This window comes from Chenopodium album, chromosome 2, assembly GCF_948465745.1.
Source record: "Chenopodium album chromosome 2, dcCheAlbu1.1, whole genome shotgun sequence".
NCBI lineage: Eukaryota > Viridiplantae > Streptophyta > Magnoliopsida > Caryophyllales > Amaranthaceae > Chenopodium > Chenopodium album.
The window spans coordinates 66,379,956-66,395,740 of NC_137835.1; the positions used below are offsets into that span (position 1 = coordinate 66,379,956).

A 15,785-nucleotide genomic window follows, 5' to 3' on the forward strand; every position below is an offset into this window, starting at 1 on the left:
AAAAAAAAATAGTATTTAGCCGGGGCGATACACGGGTTAATCTTGTTGGCTAAATTTAAAGTATATGTTTTTTAATAAAGAATTTTACTATTGTGTATTTAAATTGTTCTTAGGTTTTTTTTTTAATCAAAACATGTGTAAATATAAATTGTACTACGTTATGTTAGTAAAAATACTAGTGAATGCGATGCAATGTATACTAATCCGAAAAACAAATAAATTACATCATAACATATGTAAGATTTAGAAATACAAATTGCATGAAGAAAAAAACATCTATTAATAGAGGTTTAACCCAAACCTGACATACATGTGATGGAAATCATTAGCCTACCTACATATGAATGCATTAAATAAAAAATTATAAAAATACAAATTAATTTAAAATAAAATCATTAAACATTAATCAAACACTAAAACTTTTGATTAAGTTTTTTATTATTTGTATTTTTTTAGTTAATACTAGGATAAACCCCGTTCAATATATGCACGGTTGTTTAATAATTATTAAAAACATTATTTTTTTTAGTCTACGTAGAAAATTATATCGAGCAATTTAATAAATAGCCACATATAATTTTTTTTAAGAAAGCCACATATAAAACTATATTGAACAATTAAATATTTTAGAAAGTTTAGTTTATATTTTATGTAAAGCAAATGTAATAAATCAGATACAATACTTGTTTAGAAGTTATAATTTTTAAAATTAAGGATTATTGTGGAAGATAAATTTTTTTTAGCAAGTATTATTGGAGGGAAAATTTTTAATAGATTGCTGCCAAGTGTCCCTATTGGTTTCGCCTTTAGTAATATGTAATAGATAGATGAAGAAACAATGAAACACTATGAGAGTACAATGAAAATAAAATTATTTGTACAAAACTGATCATATAGAATTCTTATTAAATTATATTCAATTGTCTTTTCACAAACTTGATATAATGTAGTTTCCATCTTAATATATTGTTCCTTTGTTGAATATTGAAATTTTCACCTAGAAAACACATAAAATCACCGACTAATAAATCAAATCAACAATAATACTTAAAAAGAAATAGTAAACAAAATTAAAATTGATTATTATAGCAAAACAAATATAGTGGAGTAAAATGTAAAATTTAGAAAAGGAATTTTAATTTTTTAATTAAAAAAACAATATAGAGTCTAGCGTATAGGTAACTAAACATTTTAAACATTAAAAATAGATACTCATAATTTTATCATATAATGATAGTACCATGTAGCATCAAGGAAAGAATACAATTAACTATTGTGCCACATGAAAAGCATCATGTAATAATCATATTGCAATAAGTGGAAATTAAATTTTTAAAACGTATTTAAAATTAAATCAAATAAAAAAATTGTTTTGCAAATCTAGTTCAAATATAAATCTATTAACTATTACTAAAACAGAAGTTTGCTGACATCATACACCCCCTCCTTATCCTATGTACTGTCGCTTCCACATTAAATATTTTCCCGCCATTTTGTTGTATGATGTCATTAATTTTTTTTTCATTTTATAAAAAAAACTACAAGTTGCATCAAATTATATATATTGCATTAGATAATAGATGCATACTATAAATACGGTTGTAACGAATTGCATAACAAATTGCATTAGATAAAGTTTGTTTGTTACCTATAATTACGGAGCTATCAAATTGTATATTGTATCAAGCCAAAGTATTGTACAGTATTAGATAACATCCATTTGTTAAAGTTTGTGAGGATAAGTGTAAATAAATTAAAAAAAAGTAATAATTATCCTATGAAAACGAAACTTTATCTAATGCACGGTGATCATGTGGAGCAATTGTTGATATATATTTATATGTTGCAACTTTTTTCAACATTGTGTTTGTTATGTATTTGAAAGTATGAAAATATTTGTCTTCCACATTTCAAATAGCAATTTAGTTTTACTCATATTGATGTCAAATTTCTACACAATAATATGAGTTCATTAAAGACATAACTCCAATGAAGGAAAATATGACAATTAAGATACGAATAATATGCTTATGGAAGCCACCAAACTTTGATAATTCAAATGACTATAATAGCATTGAGATGGTATTTCTCGATGAAAAGGTATTGATAATATATTCAAAATAAATACTTAAGTCACATACAAAACAATTTTAACTCTATTTTCGAGTAATTAAGTCATGTACAAAACGATTACTTCAACATACTAATTTGATTATGAAATATATACATTAAAAGAAGAAAAGAGCAACTTTATAATCTCACTAAATAAAAAACACATGATAATGATTAATTTCATATAATAATATAAATTTAAATTAGGTAAAATATTTATCATCAACGTGCAACGCACGGGTACTAATCTAGTATTAGATCAAATAAAAAAATTGTTTTACAAATCTAGTATTAAAAACACAATAAACGATAATCATAGATAAAAACAAAATAAACAAAATTTAAAATTTAAATTGAGATCTTAAGAACAAAATAAAAAATAATGAAAATAGAAATAAAAAAAAAACTCGATATTTAAACATTGTGAAAAAAATTGATTATGTAAATCTTTTTTAAAATCCAAATGAAATTTTGATACACAATTCTTCTTACAAAAGTATGATTAAACACCAATTCAATCACCCAAGAATTCAAAAACAAATCTCAGAATAGATTTGAAAAATATTAAAATACTACATTAACTTAATGCAAATTGAGATTTGAAAAAAAAAAAATTCACACATGATAAAATAAAAAATTATTAAAAAAAATCTTATACTTAATAGAAAACTTATCTTTAAACAATGAAAATGGAAATATATATATATATATATATATATATATATATATATATATATATATATATATATATATATATATATATATATATATATATAAAGAAAGTTGTGAAAATATTTTTGGCAGTTTTCATAAATTGATATGAATGGTAGATTTAGGGTAAATAGAGAAAGAGTAAAAAGTTAGACAAGGGAAGATAAGCTACTCCTACTATTAGGTTGTTTGTGTAATTGAAAATTTATATAATGAAATTAAGTGAAATCCAAGAGACACAAACTAAATGAAAATTGATACTTATCTTTTTTGAGGGGATTGAATTGATTTAGAGAAAAACACTTTAGTTGAAACCCAAAAAAGGGAACCAATGTCCTTTAAATTTCCTATTTTAAAATATTAGTATAGGTTTTTTTTTATGTAAAAAATTATTTTCTTGAATAGACATGATTATAGAGTCGGGATGGAAAAGGTTTTTTTTTTTTTTTTTTTTTTTTTTTTGTGTGTGTGTGATCCAATTAGTTATTTTATTGAATAGACATCATTAGAGGATTGGGATGAAAGAGGGTTTTTTTTTAAAAAAAAAAAATTCTAATTTTTAAAATCATTTTAAAACAGGAAAAATAGGAGGAGGACAAGTGTCCCTCCAACATCCTGTATAGTATTGATTAAGATTTTTTTATTTTGATGTTTTTTGTAATCAAAATCATTGTTATCAATCAATCAATATTATTACTAAAACCCAAGGGATTAACATGTTAACAACATGTGTCATACTTTGTCATCGTAAAATTTATGACATAGTGGCACATAGATGATGACATGACAACACATTAGTATTTGGATTAGACTTGAATCATTCCATCTTTTGAAATTCCTAACTTTGCATTACCATTATTATTCCACAATTAATGTCACTTTATTGCTTAATTAATATTCATATATGAATTGTAACTTTTCATTAAGGATTGTAAAAGTTTTTAAGAATTATATACATTCCCTACTTAATTGTAAAACAAATACTACTCATTTCTCTTTTTTTATCCCCAATCAATTTTACCATTTTTATTATTATTATTATTTAAACTTAAGGTATTGGTTACAAAATATTATTTAAACTCAAGATAATTTTTTCATTTTGTATTTAAATATGACCCGGGGCATTGCCCGACCCCCAAACTAGTAAAAAAAAAATAAATTCTTAACATCTTACAACGTGACACGTGTCAAATAAAACCCGTAAATAGGTTACCATATAGAGAAGATTTGTGTTAAAGGTCGTATTATTTAGGAATAATCCAAAGGTGGTTCCATTATTAGAAGATCGTACAAAGATGGTATTATTCTTGGCAAATTTTCCTAAAATATACCATAGAAATTTAAATTTTCACGTATGTAAAATGACCAAATTACAATGTGCTCACCAACACTCGTATGTACCCAGACCAAAGCAAAATCTTCTAAAATAGGGGGAGTACTAAAACAAGTCATTGCTCACATCATTAATACGAAGTAGACACATGTCAATTTTAAGGATGGATTTTTCACACCTAAGTTATTTGTGACATTTCCCTAAAAAATAAAGTTTTTTGTGACATTATCTTTTTAACCCTTGTTTTTAGGTAAGAAGTTCAAAGACGGAAAAAAAAAAATAACATTTCTTTTTAAAAATGAATTAAATCTACAACTACACATTTACAAGCAATGAATTTCTCCATCTGTTTTGTTTATACTATTTATTTAATCTAGTTTAGCGCTAATAATTTCAGTTCAATTCAGTTTAGCTCTTATAAGTTCAGTTCAGTTCTAATCAGTTCAGTCAATGAAAACAGCCCCTTACTTGCGTAGATGTAGATTAATCAAAGACCTAATACAGAGTAACAAACAATTTACCAACTCTTCATCTAACCTACACCAATATCCCTTAATTTTCTCTCTCTTCCCTTCTACTTCGACAGAACCAAAGTGTCCCCATTAATAAACACCCATCAAATTCTGTACTCTATTTACACTATCCCATACTGTTTAGTTGGAGAGAACTTCGTTTTCATCGAAACCCAATTCTCTTTAATCACTATTTTCTTGTTTGTCTGTCATTCCTCCATCCTTCACATTGGCTTCTAGGTAACCCACATTGTTTCATTTCTGTATTATTTTTTTATTGAGATCTTGCTTTCATGTTTGTTTTTTAGGTTAATGTGATTAAGTTAACGGGTAAAGTTTGAATCTTGATTACATTTATATTGGATGTATACCATTTTAGTGGTTATTTTGTAATGCTTGAATTGTTGATTTTGTTATATTATGGAATATTTAACTTTTTGAAGTTCGAATTTTTTTGGGTTTTTCTGGGATTGGTTTAAGTTGCTGGTTTCCTTTAGTTTGAATCCGAATTGTCCAACGAAATTTGAATTGAAGGGTATTGCTGAATTTCAATTGCAGTAAAATTTGATTTTACCCTGCTATTGAATACTAAGAAATTCATTTGTTTGATTGGCTAGCAGATTATTAACTGGGTTTACTAGAGCAAGTAGATTGAAAATGGCAGCTTCCACAGCATCAGGGTTGCAAATGGCTGCAGTAAAGCCATGTGTGTCTTCCCCTCGCCCTATCTTTGGTGCTGGTGCTGCATTTTGCAATGCTGATATGAGACGGGCATCGTGGGCTAAGCTCACAAGTGCTTGTCATATATCATCTGTACAGCCTTTCCAGCACAGGTTCTCGTCTTCCGCCTCGAAATCTGGCAAGGGTGTCATCAAGGCAATGGCGGAATCTAGTGACAAGCCTCTAGGGGGATTGCCTATTAACTTAAAAGGTCGAATTTCAGTACATTATGCTTTACATGATATTATATCAATCTGTGTGTTTTGTTTATGCTTTTTTGTCATTGTCAAAGGGAATAATGTCATCAAATATATAGTAATATAAAGAACTAGTCTAGAAAGCTCAATTTTGACATTCATGAAGCAATATGATATACAAATGGTTGAATTCACAATAGTGTAGGAAGCTCAATTCTTCTCCTTCTTGAACCAAAAAAAAAAAAAAAAAAAGAAAAAGAAATAGTTATTACCTCTCCTGCCCCTTTTATTTGTTGAATATATGTAAATGACAGTTATAAGAGAGTTGTTTTATTGTTGGATATATACACGAAGTAGTTTGTTTCAATGAGGAATTTTGAAAAATTATTTTCCAAATATTTTGCTGCTTTGGTAATCTTATGCTGCATCTCTTGTGGAAGAGGGATACTAGTGAAGTATCGAACACGTATTGACTATGGAGTGTAGGAACGGATGGTCATCTAGATGAAAAAAAGGAAGTGAGATGAATAAACTTTTCTTTAATTTGAAGTGCATTGGAGCCTCTTTATTTCTAGTGATTTGCTTGTTATGTTTGAGGTCTAATGAGTTTATTTGTTATGAGATGACTAATCAAATTTCTGCAACGTATAACTTTAATACGAGGTTGAGTTAAGTATTAAGCATGTTTTTGGGCTATTGAACATATGCGTGGGCATGGAAGGGCTTTAAATATGAGGCAGAATCTTCCAAGTACAAATTTGTAGAGTTGATCCGAAAATTAGCCATCTAAAGTGTTCTGTGCTTTTGTTGCTATGTGTTATTGCCTTGTTTTCTCGTGCACCTTTTTAAATAATTTCTAAATGTAGTTTATGTGATACTGCAGATGAATATAGATACAGTTTGTCTTGTTCATCGCCTAGATTTTGCTTTAGTTTGAAGAGATGGTTAACTATAAATACAATGGTTGAATTTAGTAATTTAACAAAGACTAATTTTCAGGTAAGAGGGCATTTATCGCTGGTGTAGCTGATGATAATGGATATGGTTGGGCAATTGCAAAGTCTCTGGCTGCTGCTGGTGCTGAGATTCTTGTTGGAACTTGGGTCCCTGTGAGTAATTACTCATTAGAGTCTGTTACCTGCGGTTGCTCCACCTTATTGAATAAAAGCTTGATGTTTACTTGTACAAGTCTCTTACTTAATTTTCTTGGTCTTTGTGTCTTTTTGGTGTTCTTACAGGCCCTGAACATTTTTGAAACAAGTCTAAGACGTGGAAAATTTGATGAATCTCGAGTGTAAGAGTCTCTGTTTGCTTGACCCCTTTTGTAAGACTTACACTTGCATTGGCCTTAGTGTTCATTTGATGTTTTAGGTTGCCTGATGGTTCATTGATGGAGATCACCAAAGTATATCCTCTAGATGCAGTTTTTGACAGTCCAGAAGATGTCCCTGAAGATGTAATGGACTATCAATGATTATTCTCTTGATTTACAGTGGATTTGTTGTTTATTACACTCCCCGTCAAAGTTAATTGGCCACTTTCTATTATTTTCTTTTTAAATCACAAAATTTGAACTTGCCTCTTTTATTTTTGAGGATATTCTTAACATAGAATTACTACACTGGTATGGTGAAAATAGTATGTTTTAAATAATGAAGGATACTTGTGAAATTTTTACTCAATAGATATAAAAAGATGGGCTACGGATGTCAGCATTTTGAGTTTGTAACCATGAGGCATATATCTAATTTTCTTAATGATGGGCTCAATGCAGGTTAAAGCAAACAAGCGGTATGCAGGGTCTAGCAATTGGACTGTGAAGGTATAAAATCTCTGTCAATTTTGGAATGCGTGGTTAACATATGAATTACTGTCTCAAATTACTTCCGTTTCTGATTTGATATATTAATGGGTGCCTCAACTGTTGTATATATTGTTATTATTTTAAATGCGAGAAACCATACTGTACTGAATCTTTTTCATGGCTTGTAGGAAGTTGTCGAAACAGTAAAGCAAGATTTTGGGAGCATTGACATCCTCGTGCATTCGCTTGCCAATGGACCTGAGGTCATTAGTTATTGAGTTTCTAAGTTTGATACGAAGTATTAGTATTTGCCAACTATTTTCTAACTGATCTAGTAACAACTTATCCATAGGTCACTAAACCTCTATTAGAAACATCAAGGTATGGATATCTGGCTGCAATTTCTGCCTCAAGTTATTCTTATGTTTCGCTGCTCAAGCATTTCCTTCCTATAATGAACCCAGGTATCTGTCTTTGTGGTATTTTGAGTGTGATATATTTTTTGGTAGACATAATAAAAACCTTTTTACTGTATGAGGTAGTTTGAATTTTATTGTTTAATCTTTTGCTTGAAGGTGGTTCTTCTCTGTCACTCACATACATCGCTTCTGAGAGGATAATTCCCGGGTAAGTTCCGTTCTCAGTGCTATTATTCGGAATTATATAGTCATTTTCCCTTAGAACCTGATTTCTTATTTCTTGCACAGTTATGGTGGAGGCATGAGTTCAGCAAAAGCTGCATTAGAGAGTGACACAAAGGTAAGCTTGTGTATCTGTTTGTTTTCTAGAGGGGAAGGGACAGTCTTATGGTCACTTCTTTGATGTAATTACTAGCCTTTTTCATCCTGGCATTACTGATATTCGTTGGTTGGCTTAGGTAATGGCATTTGAAGCAGGGAGGAAACGCAGGATTAGAGTGAACACAATATCAGCTGGTAAGCTTCCCTGAATTTCCATCGAAACTGCTCACTATAGCTACCAGCTATCTATGTACCACTCATGACCAACAAAAACACCAAATTCCCTGTTCTAATGCTTGTGTTTGTCTGGGAGGAAAATCATATTCCAAGAAACCTAGTTTTCCTACTTTCTTTGGCTTGATTTGGTAAAGTAGCAAAATTATTTTCATAGATTGAATATGTTTAACCAAGGGTGGTAAAGATTTTCCTTGAGGAAGGAATTCTACATTTTCTCAAATGTTAATTCTCTCTTTGCAAGTCCTCTGCTCTCCTGCATTTCCCTTCTCTCTAATTTATCTAGTTAAAAAACAAACAAAGGGTATGAATCTGATATAAAGTGAGATTTACTTATCTGTTAAATCTAAGTTTCTGCAATCAAACATTGTATATGACAACATTTTGTGAGGTAAATGCTAAGCAGCTTTTATCCCTAACTAATCATCTAATGTCTTTTCTCAAGGTCCACTTCGGAGTCGTGCTGCAAAGGCTATTGGATTTATCGATATGATGATTGACTATTCTATAGCTAATGCTCCGTTGCAAAAGGAACTATCTGCGGGTAAGATATATTGTGAATTGATTAGGGTTTTAAATTCTCTTTAATTCATACACCCTTTTTGACAAGCTTGTGAAATAATGTGTGCAGAGGAAGTTGGAAACACTGCTGCTTTCTTGGCATCACCTTTGGCATCTGCTATTACAGGGGCTGTAGTCTATGTAGACAATGGTCTAAATGCAATGGGAGTTGGCGTAGATAGTCCTATTTTCGAAAATCTTGACATTCCAAAAGACCAACTTTGAAATGATGGTTAGCTAGCACCCCCATTTTGTGTTATGATCATTGGGATCTTCATTCAGTAGTTTGTGTGTTGAGGATTGGTAATCGGAGTAGGATGCTTATTGTATTGTTCTTCATATCCTTGTACTCTAGGCCTCTTTAGCTCCTAAATTATGACCTGTTGGCTGTTGTTGCTTGGGGAGGTAGTTCCTATTTGTTATCATCAGTTGAGAATTTGATCACATAAATGCCATCACATTGATGTACCCTTTGAATCTCTGAGGCACAAATTACTACCCTCTTCTCCAATAATTTCAATTTTAATTATCAATAGTTCTAAAGCAAAATAGTGCCATCAACACAAAGTTGTATGCCATGTTTAGTGTTTTGTGTTACGATTGTAATTTGCCAATATTACCAGTCTACCAGAAAATATTACTTCCTCCATCCAAAATTACTCGCAACGATTTGACTTTCTGCACTATTCACACATCTCATTTTGACCATCTTTTTTAGCTATTACATGAAAGTCAATGTAATTATGTAAGATGGTGTTGGGTTTATTTTAATGTATAGTTTCTTAATATAATCTTATTATAACTTATTAAAATATATAATAAAAGATATCAACAGTCAAACATGTGCATCGGCAAGCGTTTTCAGTCAAAATGTTGCAAGTAAACTGGGATAGAGGGAGTATGAAATTGCTGAGTTACAACATGAAGATTATCATAGGATCATTCGAAGAGGTTTGCTTAGCTAGTAATGACAAGCTTCCATGTTGCTCGAGCCCTCTTTGATACTGAAGTAGTGTTGGTAAGTAGCTTGGTAAGTGAAAAACTACTTACCAACAAACTTCTTTATTTGGCATCAAACTGGTTCTGTTAAGAAGTTAGGTTTTGATGGTACCAATGAAATTCTTTGTTACTAATCAGTAAGGCCAACCATTACGAAGTAGTAGGCTAATACTAGCTACGGACTATAAAACATCATGAGGAGTCACTTGTGTTCAAAGTGTACACACAAGCGATTATGAGCTGACGAAGGTTGATCTCCTAGATAAACCTGGGTTGTTTATCTAGGGCTATAATTGTCTTTTCACGTAGAAAGTAAGGGGTATGAAGGTCAATTCATTATTTACAGAATTTTGCTTTCTCACTGTCATTAAGTCCCAACCTTAACCATGGTTTGTTGGTACGGTGTTACTTTTACATCCTCAGAGTTTAGTGAAACTCGAATTGACTTTTCTGGTAGGTGGCGCGGCAGCTGGAGTGAAGGAGGTGGGATGCTCTTCTCCTTTTATCCCCTCCCATGGCCACAACAACCACCTTTGCCGCTTTGCGGTGATACTGGCCGACCGAACATTAAGACACCCTAGTAAAAAAATATGTAAAGTGGGTCATATCAATCCTTTAGGGGAAGGTATGATAAAGAGGGTGGTAAGTAATCGTCGTGGTCGACGCTAGCTAGTGGTTGTGAGGTGGGTTGAATACAGTAGGAATAGTGGGGTCGATCTAAAGGAAGAAGAAGACTGGGTTTGTAGAGGAGAGAGAAGGAAGTGTAGAACTGTTTTTGGAGTTGAATATGGTGAATGGTGAAGATCAGAGCCAAAGTTCAAGATTCACAGCAGCCAAAAAATGAAAAATATAGGAAAAATACTTTGAAATTGAAGACAAAAGACAAGTACCTAACTCTAGTTGAGCAAGTTAACTCGTAACGTCCTTCCGTAAATCCGTTTATTACTCTATGAAGTTACTTTTGAGATGCTTTTTCAAAAGCAATTGGACACCTCAGCTAGTAATAATTGTTTATTGTTAAATTTCGTTTCCCCATGCTATTTTATTACAAGAATGCCACTTTATAAACAAAAAATGTTTATCAAGGGGATCAACTTGTATTTCCTCAGAGGTTATGGGTAGATACTTTCTCAACTTTATATTCCTCCATATAATTGCTACAGAATGCTATGCATAACGCATAGGTGAATGTAATATTACAACTTAAAGGAAAAATTACCTTAGATAATCCAACTTTTGCTCTGTTCTTCTAAAATAATCACACCTTTGGACTATTCAATTATAATCCTACCAACCCCTTCTTCCCATATCAACCCTAGCAGGTCACCAAGTCGATGCAACCGGTTGCATTGCCTACGTGGCATTTCATTATTGGTAATTTGTTCGGAAAAAAAAAATTAGGCTTTGTTTGTTTCAAAGGAAAACAATTGTCATGAAAAACATGTTTTAAAGTAATTTTTAATGGAAAATATGATTTTAAAGAAAGTGTTCTTTGCTTGTTTGATTAGAGGAAAACTTAAGGAGAAAAAAAAAATGAAGTAAAAGGAAAGGAAGGATGGGGAGGGGGGGAGTATAAGGAGAAGTAATGAGTGAAGAGGAAAATGTGACATACCTTCTTTTTCAAAGGAAAACAATTTCCTTTTTTAAAGTGTAATTTTTCACCTTTAGAAAAATTGTTTTTCATATCTTATCAAAACAAATAAAGGAAAATGGAAAGATGAAACCAAAACAAACTGATTAAAGGAACATTTTTTGTCCAGATAACCTTTTAAAAATTTCATGGCCACATGAATCTTGTTTATAATTTTTTTTTTTTTTTTGTTGAGACAACCAATGACCACTAATACACTTAATTAACCTCTACTTTCCCTCATTTCTTTTCATTGCCCTTTAATTCTCACTTAACTATTTAATAATTAAATTAATTTATAAATTAAAAAAACAAAAAACAAAATCACCATTTAATATTTTAATATGATGAATAACCCTTAATTCTCACTTAACTATTTAATATTTTAAAATGATAAATAACCCTTGTAGTGACCATAGACATTCCCTCTTCTAAGGATGCCACCTCCTCCACCATCGACATTCCCTTCTCTAAGGATGCCACCTCCTCCAGAGATGTCACCTCCTCCACCCCGTCCTCTCCATCATTGCCTTCCTCCCTTTCTAACAACAAAACCTCCCTCGCTCCTTCTCCTGCATCATCACTTTCCTCCTCCTTAAAAAATGTGTTAACCGCTTCCTTCTCTCCTACCTTTTCTCAGCTTCCTTCTTTAGCCTCCATCTCCACTCCTACTTCTTTTGATGCAGAGAAAAATGTGTTTTTTCCCTTGGATGAAACAGAGTACTCTTCCCTATGTAATGAATGGCATTCGGCTATCATCTCAAAGCCTTGTGGAAAATCCTTCTCTACAGATTTCTTCGTTGAAAATATCAAGAAAGTTTGTAAGCCAAGTTCCCTAATCTCCTCCTTTCCTATTGGCAAAGGCTTCTTTATCACAAAATTCAAATAGCAGGAAGACTTTTCATTCAGGTCCTTGGTTCCTCAATGGAACATATATTTTGGTCACAAAGTAGACTCCAAGATTCAAGCCGTCAAACGCACCAAACCACACAACCCCTGTCTGGGTTGAACTACCGGCAAAGCTACACTGTACAAAACTTCTTGAACGAAATAGGAAACACCTTGGGATATTTCATCAAATCAGAGAATAACACTGGAAGAAATAGCTTAAGAGTGGCCAGGATCCTGGTATTATTGAAAATCCAGGAAATTAGAAAGGAGATCATTTGGATTGGAAAAATCAAACAACCAATCATTTACAGAGAGCCCCAATCCTCCATCTAGGAAGTAAAAAATCTTATTAAAGGCAAATAGTCGATTCTAAATTAGCCAACTACTAGTGTCGAAGTCACGCGCACAGACGGCAACGCCACCGCATTGGCAAAATTCGACAACGGTAAGGGTACAGAGGCCCAGTGGCAGGCTGTTCCGAGCAATAACAGAGGAAACCGTTTATCCAATGGATTAAACTCGTGAAAAGATTGGGAAAAAAAACAAATTCAAATTTGCCAAGTCAGCATAAAATGACGAATAAGTTTCAACCCCTACAATTGGTTGAAAAAGAAAATGAGGGCCCCATAGAAGCATCCGCTCTTTGAAAATCCTATACCTTGACCATAAATCAAATATCGCTCCAAAATATTTCTTTTTCATTTCCCAGCCTCCCTTTTGAACCCTACCGCTAAAAATCAAATAGACACCTCAAATGTCTATTCACCTTACCTTAGTTCCCTATAACCGGTGTTTTTCAATTTACTACACCTACATCACCCATTTTAATCCTTCCAACCCCTTCTCACCACTTTATCACCCTATTCAAGAAAGTTTATCCCCTTTGCAACACAAGAAAGATGAAAAACCAAGGCAAGAAACCGACAAAACTAGCTCCGATCAGAATTTTATCTAGAAACCAACCAAACCGGGTTACAATGAAACCTACCCAAGACAGAAACATAATCACAAGAACCAAACCAAAATTCTCTTACCCTGCAATAATGATCAATCTCCAACCTTTTATGCTCAGGGCATTCTGGGAAATTGGAACGCTCTAACGTCGGGACTGGTACGCTAGATCCTACTCGAACTAACCAGAAAAGGTTACACCTTACTTCTTTAACCTCCATATGGAGGACCATGTTGACCCAAGGGTCCTAGTGCCAGCACACGTCACATCGCTAGAGGACGTGAAGCTTATGAACAAACCGCTGGGAATTCTGCACTGGTGGATCATCGAACTTCAATCAATCAACTCGGGTTTAGTGATGCCTTGGGAAATGTAACAATTGTCAAACCCAGAACCTGTGCTTCCACAAGAAAGAAAGGCCATGTCGATTACAAGCGACTGGTTGCTGGTCCAGTCCGTGGCCGGAACAAACAACATCAAATGGCTACACCTGGTGCGCGAGGCCACTCGGCTTTAGCTCCATTGTTCCTGGGGAACAGAGAGGGGAACGACCAACCAAATATTTGGAGTGAAAGTCAAGGTGAACACTTTGGAGAAATTCAGCCAATACTTGGGCTGCTACATCACAGTGGACAACGATGCGTCGTACGAGTCCAAGAAGGTATTAACACCATATTCCGCGTGGCTCCTTTGAGACAACACTGATGTTGTTCACTCCTGAATTCCACCTTTTTTCCTTTCTTCAATTTATGCGTGGTATTTGAGGTGAATAAAAACCCACCTTTTTTCCTTTATTCAATTTATGCTAGCACTTGCTTTAAAGCTAGATTAGAAATGTGGCATGATCTTCTTATTTAAGAAAAATAGCATAAATTTACCTTGGGTTTTTTGTGGCGATTTTAATGAAATATGTTTTCTTCATGAAAAATAGGGCGAGAACTCGCATCCCATAAACCAAATGACTTTACAAAGACGCCATGGACAAATGTGACCTTATCAACCTTGGTTTTACGGGTCACAAATATACTTGGTTTAACAAGAGAAAGAAAAAGACGATTTTTGAACGTCTGGATAGATTCCAGACTACCCATACTTGGATCCAAATGTTTCCTAAGGCGGTGGTCCAGAATCTACCTAGACTGAGTTCTGACCATAACCCGGTTTTGCCGGGCCTTGAGAAACTGGTGGAAATTCCGGGTCAAAATATGTTCAGATTCGAACCAATGTGGTTAGGTGACCCGGATCTTGACCCGTTTGTCAAAACAAACTAGATTGGATCCAATAACATTTTGCCAGAAAAGTTAAAGTCCTTCTCTTCTAAGACCTTACTTTGGGCCAAAACTATTTTCGAATCTTTAAATCAAAAAATAAAGTCCACTCGGGCTAGAATTGTAGGGGCCCAAAAGGCCCTTGAGAACGACCCAACCAAGTCAATACTTTCCTTTTTGATTTAGAGTGCTCTTTAGATGTTGAGCTCAAGTCCTTACTAGAACAAGAAGAAATGTATTGCTTGGCTCGTTCCAGATCGAATTGGCTTGTAAGTGGTGACAAAAATACTAAATTCTTTCACTTATCATCCACACTCCGGGAAAAAAAGAAATAGGATTTTTTTTCCTTGAAAATGATGTGGGTTAATGGCTGTCTGATCCTAATAGTATCCATGATTCCATGAACACATTATTTATCATTTCAGTTCTCTCTTTTCTTCTGATCACATCTCTTTACCAGCCTCCCCGACCTCCTTTAACTTAATCTCCTGTGCTTCCCTTCCCTCTATCTCTGAAATTAGGGAGGCTGTATTTTCTGTGGGTGCTTTAAAAACACCTGGAGAGGACGGCTTCCATGCCCTCTTCTCTTTAGCATTTTTGGGCATATGTGAAGGAGGACTGCCAGTAGTATTTAACCTCCATTTTTTCAAAAAAATCTGTCCCACCTTCAATCAATAAGACAATCATTTGTTTGATCCCAATTATTAATAACCCCACCAAAATAACCAACTTTTCACCAATTAGCCTTGTTAACTCTTGCTACAAGTTCCTCTCAAAAGTTCTGGTAAATAGAATCAGGCCAAAGCTTGATCAACTCATATCCCCTAATCAGAATAGTTTCTTACCTAGGAGAGGGACTGATATAAATTTCATAATTGCTTATGAAATCATCCATTCTTTGGAGAGAAATAAAAAGGGTAGGAAATGAGTGTTTGCTTTAAAAATTGATTTGGAAAAGCCTTATGATAGAATGGAGTGGCCCTTCATTCGTCACGGCTTTCTCTACTTCAATTTTGACCAAGAGTCTGTTGATCTTATCATGAGTTGTATATCTTCTGTCTCCTCTTCCATCCTCATAAATGGAAATCTATCCTCTTCTTTCACCCCGGCCTTCAAGGGGT

General features: G+C 33.3%; 1 protein-coding gene across 1 annotated transcript; it reads left to right on the forward strand.

Moving 5' to 3' along the window:
• Positions 1-4,698: 4,698 nt before the first annotated feature.
• On the forward strand, positions 4,699-9,453 carry LOC145586581 (enoyl-[acyl-carrier-protein] reductase [NADH] 1, chloroplastic-like). Its single transcript, XM_081643457.1, has 13 exons — positions 4,699-4,908; positions 5,289-5,599; positions 6,585-6,694; positions 6,824-6,879; positions 6,957-7,041; positions 7,360-7,407; positions 7,578-7,652; positions 7,742-7,853; positions 7,965-8,016; positions 8,097-8,148; positions 8,267-8,324; positions 8,809-8,907; positions 8,995-9,453. Exons 2-13 carry the CDS (start codon positions 5,326-5,328, stop codon positions 9,147-9,149), a joined length of 1,176 nt encoding a protein of 391 aa, XP_081499583.1. The 5' UTR covers positions 4,699-4,908; positions 5,289-5,325; the 3' UTR covers positions 9,150-9,453.
• Positions 9,454-15,785: the final 6,332 nt, after the last annotated feature.

What these genes read in the sequence shown, in the direction of transcription:
- LOC145586581 (XM_081643457.1), top strand. Translation starts at nt 5,326, where the DNA reads ATGGCAGCTTCCACAGCATCAGGGTTGCAAATGGCTGCAGTAAAGCCA. An exon ending in CTAGCAATTGGACTGTGAAG is followed by an intron (nt 7,408 to 7,577) that starts GTATAAAATCTC and finishes CATGGCTTGTAG; the next exon opens with GAAGTTGTCGAAACAGTAAA. An exon ending in GCAAAAGGAACTATCTGCGG is followed by an intron (nt 8,908 to 8,994) that starts GTAAGATATATT and finishes TAATGTGTGCAG; the next exon opens with AGGAAGTTGGAAACACTGCT.